Raw genomic sequence first — 16,985 nt, forward strand, 5'->3', positions numbered from 1 at the left:
TAAAGAAATATTCAATATCTATCACAAGTCTTACAAAAAGCTTGATGTATTAAATGAAATTTCAGAGCAAATTGATGAGAATACCATAAAAACTGGGACATTGTCCCAGACGAGATGGCTATCCTTCCATTTTAAGGTTTTAAAGGCTATTAAAGGAACTGGAAAGCACCTTAAGGACTTTTTATCAACACTAAGGACTCCAAGACTCAGGACAAAGCTAAATATTTGGTTAAAAAGTATGAGTCTCAAGATAGAATGGAACTCATTCCAAAGAATAGTTTCAAGTCAATTGCCCATGAAAGTCAGGTGAAGTCCTAAGGATGAATAATCGTTAATGTTTGAGAAATATTCATCTAGTTATCCAGCCCTATGCAAGATATTTGAAATGATTTTACTAGTTGTTCCTTCTTCAGCTGAGGCTGAACGGGGGTTTAGCAAAACAAACAGTATTAAGAGCAAGCATCATATGTTGCTCAGATCCAAAAAATTTGGATGTCTCATTAAGAATTTGCTAACAAAAATTTATTTCCATGATTTCAACCCTGTTCCAGCTGTGGCATAGTGATAAAATAAGAGAATGGCGTATTATAATACCGCCAGTAATGATACAATTTTTGCTTAAGAAATGCATAAGTTCCTAACTGCCTAGTTTAATTTGTGAAATTTTCCTTTAATGGTATTAAAAACATATTAGTGCAAATAAGCCAAAAAACTAAGGTATTTAAAAAAATGAGATAATTATAGCTCATGTACTTGTGATATCAAAAATAGAGTTAACAATTTGTTGGTTTTAAAACTATGCTTAAATTGTTTGTTTCAAAGCTATCCCGTATATAAATAATTTTGTAATAGGATTAGTAAAAAAATTAGGGATAGGGTCACTTGTCCCAAAAACCAGTTTAATATTGTTTAAATATGAAGCTTTTGCTGAATAGTTTAAGGTAACTTTAGTGTGGGGTAGAGTGGCCAAGTGGTCTAAGGTGCTGGTCTTAGGCAAAAGGTTCTTCGTATTAGTCGGTTCGAATCCCACCTCTATCACCCAGATGTGTATTCTAAGATTAGTAATGGTAAGCTTTGCTTACTAGTTTGAGCAAGAATAAAGTTACTATATGAATGCCTAAGTCACTAGATTTTACGATTCTACTCTTACGCCGGTGTCAGCGGACAAATAAGCCCCACCCCTTTCATGCCCGTCATTGCTCTGCGCTTTCCTATTGGATCCCGTGGGGATAGGTCATACAGACGCGATTGACGTATTCCGAAGAGAGAAAAAAAAACCTCGAGCAAAGTAAACAGAAAATAGAGGATGCCAGCGGTGCTGAAACGGTACGCGAATGGTTTTCAATTGCCATTAACAAGTTAGTTAAAGGTTTCGAATACGTCTCTCTACGTGAAAATCGTTCGTTCTATAATTGTTTCTAAATCGAATCAAGTGTACTGTACTTATAATTTCGTGAGTTCCAAAAACCAAACCAAGGCTTAACGAAAAGGTAAAAGAGATAGCTGGTGGAAAATATAGAGTAAGATAAAATATTAAGTCCCGCCTTGGTTTCCAGCCTCCCCCCACCCATGAGGGGGGATTGTCGGCTATCACGCGCACACCGTACGCCTTTTTAGGCCTTCTTATAGTAAATTCCTTCTTGGTTTGAGTTAACTGTTGTTTTCAGCTTGAGTGGCCGAGCAGTCCCGAGGACTAGTTTAAAAAAAAAACAAGTTTGGAAAACCAAAATATTACCTCTCCGTGTCGAGAAGATTATATAAACTTAAGTATCCAATGAAAACGTCGACCTTTATGCCCTAATCCTTTCCCGCGCTTTGCGATTCCGCATTTCATCCTTACTCTCAACATTATCTTCCACCATTTTACATACAAAAATCAAATACTCACAAAACGAAGCGGCAAAAACCTGTTGGCTCTTTACAACCACTTAATTTGACTTAATATCCAACTTCCAAACACAAATATTTACTGGTAAATAAATTGGCAACCTACAAGCAAAGAAAAATTCTCAAGAATGGCTCCCGCAAATTTAAAAGGTCTATTTTCAACTAGGTGGGCTTATCTGATTTGATTTAAAATATATATTTTTGAAATTTTTGGTCTGACTGTTATCTATACCTAGATGGTTTTCAGTCAAACAAACAAGGAGCATAAACACAATAGTGGAATCTTCAGTCTTATTTAAAACATGTAAAACGATTATCATCTCTGCAAATAGCTTACACGTGTCTTTTTTACCAATGCCTAACCGTTTGGATTTTTCTAAAGCAATCTCAGCACCAAAAAATATTTTTTGACACAAAATAAATGTTTTATATTCTTATTAAGAATAAAACGAGAGGATGAAAAAGGTCTGTCCTCTCGTAATGTTTTAAGCTTTTGTCATGATTACTCTATACAACAGTAACAAGGAGTATATACCCATTAGTGGAAGCAGTATTTTTTTTCGAAACAATCTCGCTTATGTTTAACCTCTCTAAACTTCGCTAAAAACGTATTACTCCTACGTAAAATATTCATAGACAGGCAAGTATTCATGCCATTAAAGAAGGAGCGCAATATTATCCATATTTTCATTTCATATACAGAGAAAAGAAATTATGTTTCTGAGAGGAGCTTCCCATTTTTGTTGTTGTTTTGAAAAATATATCGCAATGCACGGGCCTTGATAGATATAGGAGGCAATGAATGAAATATATCACAATGCACGGGCCTTGATAGATTAGGAGGCAATGAATGAAATATCACAATGCACGGGCCTTGGTAGATATAGGAGGCAATGATAATCTCTCTCTTTGCACGAGAGGTTTATCTTTAATATTTAAATAAATATAATTATTTTTGATTATTTTAATCTTCAATAATTAACATTAATAATAGTTAAATCGTTTAAAATAAAGTTATACCTATTATCTTCTCAAACTTTGCTAATATTGACGTTTAAATTGAAGCGTACCCCTCTTACCCGATTATTTTAAAATTTTGGTATATACAGGGTGTTTCTGGAAAGACTGGCACAAATTAACAGGCATGTTCCTTGGGTCAAAAGGAGTCCGAAAGGTCCTATGACGTTTTGGGGAAAAGCGCTCCGTTGCGACGTTATGGGCTCTCAAAAGTAGGCCGAAAAACAAGGAGATTTTGCAGAATTATAGCACCAGTATTGTGTTTTTGACCCAATTGTTTTCAATTATTGAGCATAAGGCAATGATCGAAATAAGTTCAAACCTAGTGGAACACCGTGAACGTGTTAAACGGCCAAAAGCGTTAATCCCTTTGTTTTTTTAATGATTGTAATTAAAATTAAGGAAAGTAGCTCAGATATCGGTTACTTGTTTGTTCAGATGTACTAGTAACTGACCAGTCTTTTATTCTTTATTTTAATTAGACATATTACTTTTACAATAATTCGAATGAACCCCTTAAATTTTACAATAAATCGAATCGATTCCATTAATTTTACAATAATTTGAATCGAACCCATTACTTTTACAATAATTCGAATCGAACCCCATTACTTTTACTATAATTCGAACGAAACCCAATTACATTGTTCTACAAACATTGTTCAAAATGGGCACCATCAACGTTTAAGCAAACTTGCGCGCGTCGTTTGAAAGATTCACGAACACGTTCGAAGATTCCTGGCGTGTTACGGATGCTATCACATCCATCAGTTATCCTTTGTCGTAAGTCTTCGACATCGCGAACTTCACTTCGGTATACCAAGTCCTTGAGATGGCCCCAAAGAAAAATTGCATGGGTTGAGATCGGGAGATCTTGCTGGCCACGCAACAGTTCCGCCTCGACCAATCCACCTCCGGGGAAACGCGACATCAAGATATACTCTAACTTGAAGACTAAAATGGGGCGGTGCGCCATCTTGCATGAATAACATTATTTGTCGCAGTCGTAACGGTACGTCTTCTAAAAGCTTTGGTAAATTGTCACGCAGAAAGGTCAAGTACTCCTCCCCATTTAGCCTCGGTTGCAAAAACTAAGGCCCAATTAAATGATCTCCTACAATTCCGCACCAGACGTTCAAACTAAACTGAACTTGATGTTTCATGACATTGGTCGCGTGCGGGTTTTGTTGCTTCCACTCGTGATAGTTATGTAAATTAATTATCCCGTCACGCGAGAAATTGGCCTCGTTGGAAACTAGCAAAGTACGCAGAAAGTCTAAGTCATTTACCCGTGCCACAAACCACTGACAGAAATCGACCCGTCTCGGATAATCAGCTTCATTTAAAGCTTGTACCATTTGAAAATGGTAATTGCCGCCCGACGTTCCTGGTACTGGTTGTTGGATCATCTTCGAAAATTGTCAAAACGGTGTCCTCTACATCCTCGGGAACAATCGCCGCACGAGGTTCAGGTCCCGACGGTTGAAGTTTCTCTCAAGCGTCTCTCGACTGCCGTAAATGTTTGTCGATTGGGAACTTGTCGTTGAGGAAAGTGCTCCTGGTACAAGCGCCGAGCTTCCACAGCATTTTCCCGAGCCAGTCCATACATAAGATTGAAAAGTATAAAGTACTCACCTTTTTATAGAAATATGTTATCGCAAGTTGTTAGCAAAGTATTTTTTCGGTACGAATGAGTCTCGTCCTTTAAGTCTGATCTTTTATACTAAATGGGTGTTGTCTTTTCTAGCTTTAAGCATAAGGAAATTATACTCTCTCTCTAAGGGCCCAAGATTCTATGTTACGGATGTAATGTATGTATGTCCGATTTGGTTAGCCATCTGTCTCATCCAAAGTGGTATAATAATTGTATAGCCTAAACAGAGGCCGAGCGCATTCGCTGCAGAGTAACCCGGCATTGAACATTTTTCCCTCCTTCAAAGATTTCTCACGACAGCTCTTCGTGATTTTTACTAAGCGCGAATTTACCTCTTGTGTCTGAGAGAACTGGGGGTTCTGGAAATTCTCTTACTTATTTTTTCCCCTCTAATAGTCTAGAAACTTCAAATATTTTATTGGCGGTTTGCAACACACGTGATAAATGAAGCATCCAATAGAGAGGCAGGATCCTTAAAGTAGACGATTTTGTTTAGTCGGACGGTCACGTACGTTTAAGGGGTCTCGAAGGGGAACCTTGGAACCGAGGCTTGCGGTATTCGAATCACTTGGCTTTTCTACACACCCTTTTAGCGTCAAAATTTAACATTAAATAGAAATGGATAAACGATTATTCTCAAAACACACTCAGTGCAATTTCGCGGCAGAAAAGGCTATTCTGAAAGTCCAAAAATGTCGCGAAAAGTCTTTACAAGTGGATATCAAACCTAAAACTTAAGCTAAAGTAACGCAAACGTTGCTTCCTCCACCAAAGCCTAAATTTGAAAAATCTTTTCAAGTGAATATCACGACTAAAACTTCGTTTAAAGAAACGCAAACGTTGGAGGAAAAAAAACTCATTGTATGTTTAAAACAAAACATTATTATTATTATTATTATTATTATTATTATTATTATTATTATTATTATTATAAATAAATCCCGTTATTAACATATGGTCCAAATTATATTTCAAGGTGTAAATGTAAAAACCCAAACAGATTTGGTTAAGTTTGTGGAACCAAAAGCTAAAAAATTTCGTAAGTTTTGTCTTTACAATTTTTTTTTAATAAAATAATTACTTCCTTTCAAATTGATTGTCTTAAATAAATCCGAAATGTGTTTAAATATATCTAGAGAGGAATGAAAGAACTCAAACTAATCCAGTAAAGTTTGCGGAACTAAATCCTAAAAAATTTCGTAAGTTTGGTCTTTAAAATAAAATTTATAAAATAATTACTTCCATTCAAATTGATGTCCTTAAATAAAATCTAAATGTGTTTACATATATTTAGAGAAGAATGAAAGAACTCAAACTAATCCAGTAAAGATTACCGAACCTATACTTAAAGCATGTAAGTTTTTATATAGGTCTATGTTAATTTAATTAATCTATTGAAATTTAAATATATTATTTCAGATTCAAACAAATTAATGCAGACAGATTTTAAAGGAAATTATGCATGCATGACTATGTCAGAGAATGCTAGTGTGCAAACAGATGTTTTCGACATATTTAATTCATTACACGAGAAAGAGACCATAGTTAATCTCATTGATAGTGTCAAAACTACACAGAACATTTTTTCGATAACTGTTGAAAAATGTATTCGTCTCAATCTGGATTTAAAAGTATTATTTACTAGCATTAATTGTTATTAAGCAGAGTTGCCACAGGCCAGGGAAAATCTGGGAATTTCAAAATGGGCTGAAAGAAACGAGACATTGGGGTTTGTCAGGAGAAAATAGAGGAGCATCTTGTCGTGTTTAAGGGCTGTTCACAAATTACGTTACATAAAAAAATCCGATTTCCCCCCCTCACACATCGTCACATCTATCAACCACCCTAAAATTACTTACCAAAATCTTACCCTTCACAAATTTATTTATTAAACTAGCCAACAAAATGTCCAATTTTTAACAAAAAATTACTGGACTTTTTTAAGTTTGGCAAAACCCGGCTGGACGCGTGACGTAATTCATGAACAGCCCCTTATGGAAAAGAAAAACAAATAGACATTTTTTTCTTGTGCAATTCCAACGTTTAAAAACCAACGTTTAAAAACCAGCGTTTTAAAAACAAAAGCCTTTAACATTGATAAATTTTGGCCCGGAAAAGTCAAGGAGTTTTATTTTGAAATTTTGTGGCAACCTTGCTAATAGAACTCCCAATTAAAGTATTGTTATTATTTATTTTAGTTTCGTAGAAATATTTTGGGAGAACGCACTGTAACAGCTTCAAACAACAATAATTTTGGGAAAGTTCAAGATAGTGTTGATCCTGTGTATGCGGTGTTTCATGAAAGTGGGAAAACATATTTATATGTTGTTTTTCGACCAGTTTGTATTTTGGATTTGTCACCATCTAATTCTAATTGGGGAGTTGATCTTGAGAATATTCTGGAAATAATTAATGGCAAAAATTACGTTTATTGTCCTGGCATTAAATTTAATGAAACTGAACGAATCCCCCTCGGAGCAACTTTGCACAGGCACCCGTTTATAAGACTTCGGTCTGATTCATGTCCAGCGTGGTACACGAGTGATAGAAATTTCACAAAAAACACGGTTAAGTGTGTTAACTGCAATAGAAGTACAAATTCGATGGCGAAGACATTAAAAAGAAAACGGGAAGAAACACCAACGAAAAAAGAAAAAAGAAGGAAAATCAACAGCAAATGTCCATTAACAAATGTTACTCCGCAAACCAAAAGGATCAGGTTGAGAAGAATTTCTCAAGCCAGGTCTTTTTTAAACCACCGACTTAAGAAATTAGAATCACAGCTTGCGCACAGAAGTATTTTGTTAGGGGATTCTCAATCAGAAGAAATGAGAACAATTACTGAAATTATAAACCGTGACCATAGAGATGAAGTTGATAAGGCTTTAAAAGATTGTGGACCACACAGCGAAGTTCTAAGAAATGTTTGGGACAAGGACTCATTCCGAACCGATAAAGCTGAATTTTTCAAAAATCAAATTGAGTGCGACAATTCAAGCATGGCCAATAGATGGAATACTATCACCTTAAGAATAGCATTGGCCATATACCATAGAAGTCCAGCAGCGTATAAGGCTTTAAAATCTTTCAAGATTTTAAATCTACCATGTACGAATACTTTGAAAAACCGCTCCAAGCACCTTAACAACCAGCCTGGCATCGATCAAGTTTATTTAAGCGAGCAGCAAGAAAGGTATAACGTTTTTCAAGAAAAGACGCGTAAAGAAAATAAGCGAACCCCAAAGGGTGATGGTGCGCTTATATTTGACGAAGTAAAGGTCATTGAGAAAGTTTTATGGAACTCAAGTAATCATATGCTTCAAGGTTTTGCGATGGACAAATCAGAGTATCCATTTTTAAGCGATCTTTTGACTAATTCAATGGCACCAAGGCCAACTTCGTATGTTCTGCAGTTCATTTGGCGTGACCTAACTTCAGGTTACGATCTGATAGGGCCTTATTTCACTTTAGACAGCTCTGCTAAACAAAACCTTCTGATGGGTTGCATAATGGAAACTATAAGAGTCCTAAACGCATTTGGATTTAAAACCTCTTGCTTGGTTTGCGACGGTGCGAGTACCAACCTTGCTACCATTAAAGCAACCATGAATTACAAGGGTTCCTTTGGAACCAGCATGGCTGATGCAGATAAAGGATTTGAAATTAAACCATTTTTCCGCAACCCATTTTTACTTAATAGGAATATATACTGGGTGGTATGTCCAACCCACGAACTTAAAAGTATGATTAGTGCCCTGCATTCATCTAGACAAAATGGAACAAAAAGTTTTCAAAAGAATGATTCTTATTTTGGCTGGGAAGACATCCGTGAAATGAAATTTAGGGACGACGAAAGAGCCAAAGCTGGCCTACTTAGATCCGTTCCCCGATTGCATGATAGCTACATAATTCGAGATCAGTGGACAAAATTGAATGTGAAACCTAGCAAAATCATGCAACAGGAAGCTGTTCTTGCAGAGCTGTATGCCTTTGGTCACAGTAAGGAAACTAATTTAGTGGAAGCCAGAAAGCGAGCTAGGGAGTGCTGCAACTATTTACGCGCCTGTAATAAAATCTTTGAAAATGGTCTACTTTCACACGAAAAAATTCAAAGCCTAGACAATAAAGCGATACTTTCAATTAAGGAAGGATACTGCTATTTCGTCGAATGGGCCTGTGAAATCAAGGGCAAAGATCCTGAAATAAACTTAGAAGACCCGCAACAGAGGTCCTTTCTTTCATGGCAAACGTGGGATCTTCTGAGGATTTCTGTTTTTGGTTTCCAGATGTTTGTCAAGGATTTTTTGTCTCGCTATCCAGATTATTTTGTCGCACCACTAAGGATTAATGGTAGCGCAATCGAATCTTATTTTTCACAGCTAAAATACGCTACTGGAAGCAAATTAAGTGGATTAAATTACACTCCAGCACTTAAATCTGTTTATGTTAAGCATAATGTGGTTAGTGACAATGTTTCTAATCATGACTGTCGCGACGAAAAGTTATTTCTTTCCTTGAAAGATATCTGAATTTGTTATATAATTGTCTTTTGTAAAATGTAAATAAATAAGTTTTATGGACCCAAAGTTAAACAATTTATTTATTAACTTTTAAACCAGCTTAAATATTGTAATCACAAGTGCTAGTATCAAAAAATATAAGTTTTTTCACAACAGAAAGAGATGTATCACTTGTTTCAGTATCAATAAATTTCCTACTAATTGGACTAGAGTAGTTGTAGGAACAGATAGTTTCTGTAGTCGTAGAAACAGCGGTTGATTGAAATATTGGACTAGAGTAGTTGTAGGTAGAGATTGGTTCTGTAGGATAATTAGTCATATTATCGTCTCTTGAATGTATATTAGATCCTTGACTTAATGCACTAGAATAGTTGTAGGCTGTAGTATAATTTGTCATATCAACGTCGGTTGATTGACTATTAGACCCTTGATAATAGTTGCAAATGCTAGGTGAAAAATTCAGTGCATTGTTACAAAGCGTAAGCTGACTATTTTCGTAAGTATTATTAGGATTTCCTTTAGGCTCACTAACTATATGATAATTATTTGTTTGACTTGGCATAATAATATCACAGTTATTGTCGTTAATTTCATTGCAAGGAATACGTTTTTCCCTGTAATTGGCCTTTCTAATCAGCTTTTCTGTCGATTGGTTAGGTGCCTGCTTTTTGGCCTTCCTTAGTTGCTTTTCAGCTTCACTTTTGGCTTTCGCAGCCTGTTTCTCGGCTGCCTTTTTGGCTTTAACTGACTGTTTTTCAATTTCCTTTCTGACTTTAACCTCCTGTTTTTCTGCTGCCTTTCTTGCTTTGGCTGTTAGCTTTTCGGATTCTTTATTAGCTTTAGCTGACAGCTTTTCAGATTTTTTCTTGGCTTTAGTTGGGAGCTTTTCACATTTTTTTTTAAGATAATCGGCTCACTATCTTTTTCTGTTAGTTGTTTCGCTTTTTTCTTGGACCTTTGAGTTTTTTGCCTTGCTTTTTCTGTCTGTTTTATGAGTTTCTCTGAATCCTCCAAAGCTTTGATTTTCTTTTTCAGTTCTGCTTTTTTGGCAAATTGGTATAACTTATCTCGGAGTGTTTGACCCCCTAATTGTAAATTTTTAGAGTACACAGAGAAAAGTTCTTGAATCCTGGCGTGAGTTACTTTTCGGGTCCATACTTGAAAACATAAATTTACGGCATCATCAGAAAGCTGGTTTTGAATGTTGAGAGAGGCGACTCCATCCATAAATAGTTTCCTTATGTTTTTATTATGTTTTACTCCAGCAACACAATTCTATATTATGAAATCAACCTATATTAATAATTATACGCATTTGTTAGGCCTAATTAGACTTTCATAAATTATAGACTTACCATAATAATATTTTTTCCTTGTTTTTTAAACCCATCCTTAGTTGAAATGCGCCTTATTGTGTCGTTTAACTCAGTTACATAAGGATAGAATGTCTTCTTAGGGTAGCACATGCCTCCTCTGTCCCGTTTCACTAGTTCTATAGGCAAATCACCATTCGCTTTCTCTTCATCGGTCATTTTAATTGCTAAGGTCAACCGATACACTCTTTCGTGGTTTTTCCTGGTTAACGGTTTAAGCCTGTGGTTTGCCATTTGTGTTTTAGAGATTTTTCGAAGACCTTCTAATGTCCCACCACTCAATCTAATCAAAGCACTGAGACTTTCCTTTTGAATAGTAGCGGTATCTGGCTTTGGTTTGGGCTTTTCTAATTGAAATTCTTGGGAAAACCTAAATAATATACGAAAAAACAGTTACAATCAAATGAAAAGTCATGCTTATACAGTACTGTGGGTATCAAAATAACAAGAGTGCTTAATGATGTTATGATACTGCCAAAATGGTAATGTTGTAGAAACTGGTATTTGAAGACAAATTAGGTAAGAATAAAAAGCATATATTACCTGAAAGTTACTGCCATGTAGAAATTAAATAATTCCTCCAAATCATTTTGAGAGCCAATTAGAGAGTTTTCGTAAAGAAATTTTTCTTTAACGTTGGCTTCAGTAATCTCTCGTAAATAACACATGAGAGACTTGTTTTGGAAGGCCAATTTTAGAAGCTCGCCAAGGCCTAACTTCACGCCATCAGATTCTAATAATCTCATGTTAGCTTCATTTCTTGTGGGTTTTTTTTAATATGTTCTTCTAACTTTGATTTATCGTTTATCTCACTTATCAATTCTTTTAATTTGTCCATGACTGTCCACGCAGCACAACCACCAGCTACACATATTCCAACCGTACAGATGTCAGTCTCCGATAACTCACTACAGACAGAAGACAGAGCCAGAGCTAGCGAAATGTAAACAAACCCAGTCCTTCCTCTCTCCCCTCCCCGCCTGTTTTAGTTTTATTCCCAACCGCTTGGGAGCGTTATCTCAGAGCTCGCCTCTAGACCACGACCGGCTTAGGATATCGGTCGTGGCTGATTTTGAAAATTATTTTTCTCTCCCGCGAATTTCACGAAAAATTCGGAAGGAGCCCCTATACAAAATCTACGTCACATCTAGCAGACCTACATGTTTTTAATAATAGATGCGCTTGGGCCCTTAGAGAGAGAGTATAATTTCCTTATGCTTTAAGTCAAAGAGATCTATTCTTTAATGTAATGGGTGTGAATAGCTCTTTCTCTTTACACTTAAGCGGAGTCATATTACTTATTATCGTTACTGTGTGTGTATGGATTTAATAATATTTATTTTCATTCGTATATATTTTATTTTTTAAACCTTCAACCATATCTGCCTCTCTTTAGTTTTATCCAAATAGTTCGAGTGAAACCTTGGGTCAAGATTAAACTTAGTTATAAACAATTTATAAAATTTTCCCATTGACGATGAACGTCTTTATTTTTTCATCTTTATATCTATACAGATAAAGTAATATTAAATTTCATCTTTTATTTTTCCAAGTCCACCACATCTTTTTCTCTTTAATTTTATCCAACTCGTTCATTTATAACCATAGGGCTAAATTTTGTTATCGACAATTTATAACTAACTTGTCCTATCGCCAATGAACGCCTTTATTTGCGTCATTAAGTCTGTATAGAAACAATAATATTAAATTTCATCTGTTATTTTCTAAACCTTGAATGAAATCTGTATCTCTTAATTTTTTATCCAACTCGTTCAATTGTAAGTTTAGGGTTAAAATTAGTTATCGGCAATTTTATAACTAACTTGTCCTATCGCCGACGAAGCGCCTTATTTACTTTATTATATATATGAAAAATAGGGATTCTCTTCAACAAAGCGCTGCCAATAACATTAAACGTATTCGCGACATCTTGTTTAGTCAATTTTCTGATATTAATATCTTTCTAGCGCGGTGACCGTTAACATCCCTAAGTAACGGATAACATGTAGGCGTAAAGAAAACAGTCTCGATTGAAATTCGAGACGTCGTTAACAGATCCTTAATCAGTTAACATACGTCACATAAGCGAGCACTCTCTTGTCTAAGTCTGGCGTCTCTAGATTACGTCACGACTAAAGACAAGTACAGACACGTCCTAAAAACCCTTTAACCAATTAACAAAGACCTAATCAATTGGCGACCCCGTCTATCGACCAATAAACGAAGTCAAATCAACACACCCGGATAAAAAACCCGACTTTTCCCCACGCTAAACTCACGCGTGAATCCTCTCGCTACACTGTAAAAAATAACCGTACTGTCTAGTACCTTTAAAAATATTTTTCGATGCATCCCCAGACGTTTCTTTAAAGGTACTACAATATACCGTTGTGTAAAGGTACTCTGAATACCTCTTAAAGAAGGTACTTTTGAGGACTTCAAGGTATTTTGTGATCCAGTTATGGGTATCATTTAAACCTCAACAAAGGTCAGAATGAAACTTTACAATTTTGAAAGGTATTCCTTATTACCGAAAGGGGTACCTGCCAACACTCAAAGAGGTTCAAAAATATACTTTTAACGGTATTTTGTGCTACCGAATTAGGTGGCAAATAAAACCCACAAACAGGTCTAAATTATGCTTTCGCGCCGTCAAAAATATTTGCGGCACATTTGAAACTGGTAAACTTTTCGTTAATTACCCCGGGCTTAATCATTTTCAGGCAAGGTAAGCAATACACCATTTCGATGTAAAAGAGACGGAAAGACACGAGAGTAAAATTTTTAGTGTCTGTGTTGTGGGCTTACGGGACGACGGTAAAATTTTGCCTTCTTTCTCGGCTTTTAGTGTCTGCGCCGAGGCTTGCGGGATCGTGAGAGTTCGCATAGTAAGCAATGGATCAACCACTCTAGATTTCCCGTTACTAAATTTTGCTTCGCCTTGTTAAGGAAGGTGTGACACTGTCATAGTGTAAAGGAAATTCAGGGTCACATATAGATGGATATTTTCTGAATGGCGACTGTTGGCGTAAGCTCAGATTCAAACGTTTATATTAATTATGTATGCCTTATATCATAATTATATTGCCTTTAAATGATGTAACGTATGCTAGTGTATATAACTGTCAGGGAAAATAATTAATATTAATTAAGTGCAATAAAATATTCAAGAAAAACCATTAGCTAGGAAACTTAAGATTGAAATTTAAATTTTGGGTAGAAAACCACTACCCTATTCTACCCTACCGAACCTATTCTTTATGTTTATTTATAATATTCCAATAGAGATTTCTTCTACGCTGCCATTACCAGTGCTAATGGTGAAGTAAACAGTCAGTGTTAGAGAATTTGGGCTAGAAGTAATATATCATGTATTTTACTTTAGTAGTGTTTGTTATAATTAGCACGCCGGAGCTAAAAAAATCCCTCTATAGGATTCTGTTAAGTCCTTTTCTACTTCCAGGGTACGATAACATACCACCAGAAGCGCATGAACTCTAAAAGGTTTCATTATATACCTTATATTTCCAAAATACCCCTTTCGAAATCATTTAATACCAGCAATGTGAGACAACTAATAGAATACGTTCATGGGTACTAAAAAGGTAGCGCAGGTATTTTATAGTACCTTCAAAATACCTTTATTTTTAACAGTGTCTTATCAATCTCTTTTAACATTTTTCATCATACGTACCTCTGTGTACTTAGCCAGTCCTACAATGATAGCTTCGCAAGTATCAATTATTATCTTTGATGACGTTTGTGGAGCGATACGCATCGAAAATTTTAAATCCACGAAACTTCGACCACTTCACAAGTATCTAAGCGTAAGGACCAGCCTTGTCTCAGGAGGAATTGCCTCCCTCATTACCGTGTCTTTATTGACAATTAATTGTGACACTTTGCTTAAAAGCATACGAAAAGTGCTTCCGTCCATTCGAAGGTAATTCTCATAGTCAATTGGTGATGAATTCCGAATCTCACGAAGTAGGGTCATGTCCGTATATAAATTCCTTTTCAAAAACCTATCTTTAGCAGAAATACAGATACGACGCTTAGTTGTTTTTTAATATTATTGCAAGAACCAATGCCCACAATGCTTTCTTTCTGGACATGTTTGCGAGAAGACAACACTACTTAAAAGAAATGTTATATGTAATGGTTGGAAAATAAAATTGTACCCCGGATAGGCACTCAACATGAAGCATTTTATTGTGACGAAAATATATTCAATATAATTGAATAAATTATTTGGAATTTAGATAATATTATTAAATAAATCATTTGGAATTTAGATAATATTATTAAATAAATCATTTGGAATTTAGATAATATTATTAAATAAATCATTTGGAATTTAGATAATATTATTAAATAAATCATTTGGAATTTAGATAATATTAAATAAATCATTTGGAATTTAGATAATATTATTAAATAAATCATTTGGAATGTAGATAATATTATTAAATAAATCATTTGGAATTTAGATAATATTATTAAATAAATCATTTGAATTTAGTCAGTATATTTGTCCAATAATATTTTGAGGTTTTTTCTAAATATTGGGCAATCAACATCATGATGGATTTTGATTTGCGCAATTAGCGAAAAGTCTTGGGGATAATCTATATGGTGATGAATTTTATACATTTTTATTTTTAGCAAAGCTTTGAGCGTGTAAAGGCCGCTTAAGGAACAACGGCGTATCGCATGTTATAGTCTGGAATATTTCATCCAGCGGCGACCTTCGTGTTTATAATAATATTTACTAAATTGTCATAATGAGATTTTTGTCCATTTAACACAAATTTTTTTAACAATTAACAGAAAATTATATGAAGGGCGATAAAAAGTTAAAACATTATAAATGGGCTTAGGGATACGATCGTAAAACGTTTTTTAAAAATGTATTACGTGCGATTTATTATCTTTAAACAATGATAGTAAATTTCGAATATATCCTACGTTTTCTCGAATGGTTTCCACGAAAGACTTATGAGGAGATTGTATAGTTGGATTTTATTGTTTCGTGTTAAGTTCCTCGAGCAAGAGGTTGTATTAGTAGTATAGAGCCACACTTCCTACCTCCGTAGGTGTAGAATGTAGGTGTAGAGTGTAGGTGTAGAATTTCAAGGTCACCCTCTCGCCACGCCCACTTGGGAAGAAGCGCCCCCTGGAAAACTCGCGCGCGCCCCCTGGCGCGCCCCCTCGCGGGAAAACTCGCGCGCGCCCCCTGGCGGCTGCGCCCCCTCGCGGGAAAACTCGCGCGCGCCCCCTGGCGGCTGCGCCCCCTCGCGGGAAAACTCGCGCGCCCCCTTGCGGGAAAACCCTGCGCGGGAATCTGGCAGACCTGTCTCTTCTACAACTGTATCTGTGACGTCATTGGCGGTAAAATCTACAACTGTATTTGTGACGTCATTGATAAGAGACGAGAATTTATTAAACGTACATGGCCAAGGGTTAATGTCTGCTGGAAGTTGCGCAATCCATTGTAATTTTTTTATTTTTATTTATTTATTTTTTTTTACATTTATATATAGTGTAAACGCATTTTTTATATTCATTAGATAATATGGATGTTAATTCTTCATCTATCCACAAGTGTTGAAACGATTGGGTCTGTGAAATAAGATACCCTAGATCTAAACTAGAAATTACCTTGTTTCGCCTCCTCTTATAGGTGTTAACGGTTCAGAGTGAGCCGAAAGTTAAATACACCCTTCAGTGATACATTTTAGGTGCTCATTAGAATTATTGAGGATACAAAGGAAATTGTTAAACGCTTAAGCCTTTGCTAAAGACCTTGGCAATATTTCGCCAATTTGAACAATGTTTTTCCGGTTTTTCTCATCGGCTGGTGGACCTGTGTTTAGAAAGTAAATTCGTCTCGGCTCGGAGAGGTTTATTTTGGTTTCCCAACTTGTTTATTTTGCGCCTATCGCTAGATGGCGCAAAATATTGGGGAGCATAAACGGAAAGTTTAACTCCTCCTTCGTTTCGTCTTCGTCACACCGCTTTTTGGACGGCGTCGAAAACCCCACCTTAATTTTCACCCTCAGCTGTCAGTCAGCTCTAGCTTTAGAACAGGTATACAGTACGCAAACAGAAGGGAAATCGCAGAGCTAGTCGTAGCCCAGTGGTAAAACGCTCCACAAATTTTTCCTCGTGGATTGTTTTAAAACCGAGACTCGCGCGTTCGAGCCTACCTAGAAATTTTGGTTAAAAATTTATATTTATTTTAAGCTATTTAATTCATTTACAAAATATTATTTTAAATAATATGAAAAAATAATATTTTAAATAGTAATTTGAAATATAATTTTAAATATATTTTGGAAAATGCCAGGTGTTGATTTCGCTAAAATATACAAGATGTCGCCAGTGTTTCCACTTTGCGGTGAAAAGGTTCGTTTTTGGCAAAAATCGAATCTCAGTCTCTCAGACCAAGCTCAGACAGACTTGGAAATAAGGATTTTTTTATTGGACAGATTGTCCAGTGTCCTGTGCTTATTTCCGGCCCTGAACTGGCTA

At 35.8% G+C, this 16,985-nt stretch overlaps 2 protein-coding genes across 3 annotated transcripts; one reads left to right on the forward strand and one right to left on the reverse strand.

Moving 5' to 3' along the window:
* Positions 1 to 4,760: 4,760 nt before the first annotated feature.
* Positions 4,761 to 11,632, forward strand: LOC149649191 (uncharacterized). The gene is made up of 7 exons (XM_089849524.1): positions 4,761 to 5,419; positions 5,535 to 5,597; positions 5,695 to 5,757; positions 5,853 to 5,912; positions 5,978 to 6,189; positions 6,757 to 8,908; positions 11,304 to 11,632. The coding sequence occupies exons 5-7, from the start codon at positions 5,992 to 5,994 to the stop codon at positions 11,396 to 11,398; spliced, it is 2,445 nt and encodes an 814-aa protein (XP_089705650.1). The 5' UTR covers positions 4,761 to 5,419; positions 5,535 to 5,597; positions 5,695 to 5,757; positions 5,853 to 5,912; positions 5,978 to 5,991; the 3' UTR covers positions 11,399 to 11,632.
* LOC149649192 (uncharacterized) lies at positions 9,656 to 11,427 on the reverse strand. 2 transcript variants are annotated; one of them, XM_089849526.1, is made up of 4 exons: positions 10,995 to 11,426; positions 10,434 to 10,821; positions 10,237 to 10,353; positions 9,987 to 10,163 (listed from the first exon to the last, which is right to left on the reverse strand). In XM_089849526.1, the coding sequence occupies exons 1-4, from the start codon at positions 11,195 to 11,197 to the stop codon at positions 10,110 to 10,112; spliced, it is 762 nt and encodes a 253-aa protein (XP_089705652.1). In that variant the 5' UTR covers positions 11,198 to 11,426; the 3' UTR covers positions 9,987 to 10,109. The 2 variants fall into 2 exon arrangements, with proteins under 2 accessions (XP_089705651.1, XP_089705652.1); XM_089849525.1 differs by having other exon boundaries at positions 9,656 to 10,353; positions 10,995 to 11,427.
* Positions 11,633 to 16,985: the final 5,353 nt, after the last annotated feature.

This window comes from Phalangium opilio, unplaced genomic scaffold, assembly GCF_054372755.1.
Source record: "Phalangium opilio isolate 3A_F unplaced genomic scaffold, DU_Popi_V2 ptg000088l_1, whole genome shotgun sequence".
NCBI classification, from domain to species: Eukaryota; Metazoa; Arthropoda; class Arachnida; order Opiliones; family Phalangiidae; genus Phalangium; species Phalangium opilio.

Coding starts and splice junctions, on each gene's coding strand:
- LOC149649191 (XM_089849524.1), top strand. CDS start 5,992: ATGCAGACAGATTTTAAAGGAAATTATGCATGCATGACTATGTCAGAG. Junction 6,190..6,756: donor GTCTCAATCTGGATTTAAAA/GTATTATTTACT, acceptor TATTTATTTTAG/TTTCGTAGAAATATTTTGGG. Junction 8,909..11,303: donor CGCACCACTAAGGATTAATG/GTAGCGCAATCG, acceptor CTGTCCACGCAG/CACAACCACCAGCTACACAT.
- LOC149649192 (XM_089849525.1), bottom strand. CDS start 11,197: ATGAGATTATTAGAATCTGATGGCGTGAAGTTAGGCCTTGGCGAGCTT. Junction 10,822..10,994: donor TACATGGCAGTAACTTTCAG/GTAATATATGCT, acceptor TATATTATTTAG/GTTTTCCCAAGAATTTCAAT. Junction 10,354..10,433: donor AAGGAAAAAATATTATTATG/GTAAGTCTATAA, acceptor TTCATAATATAG/AATTGTGTTGCTGGAGTAAA.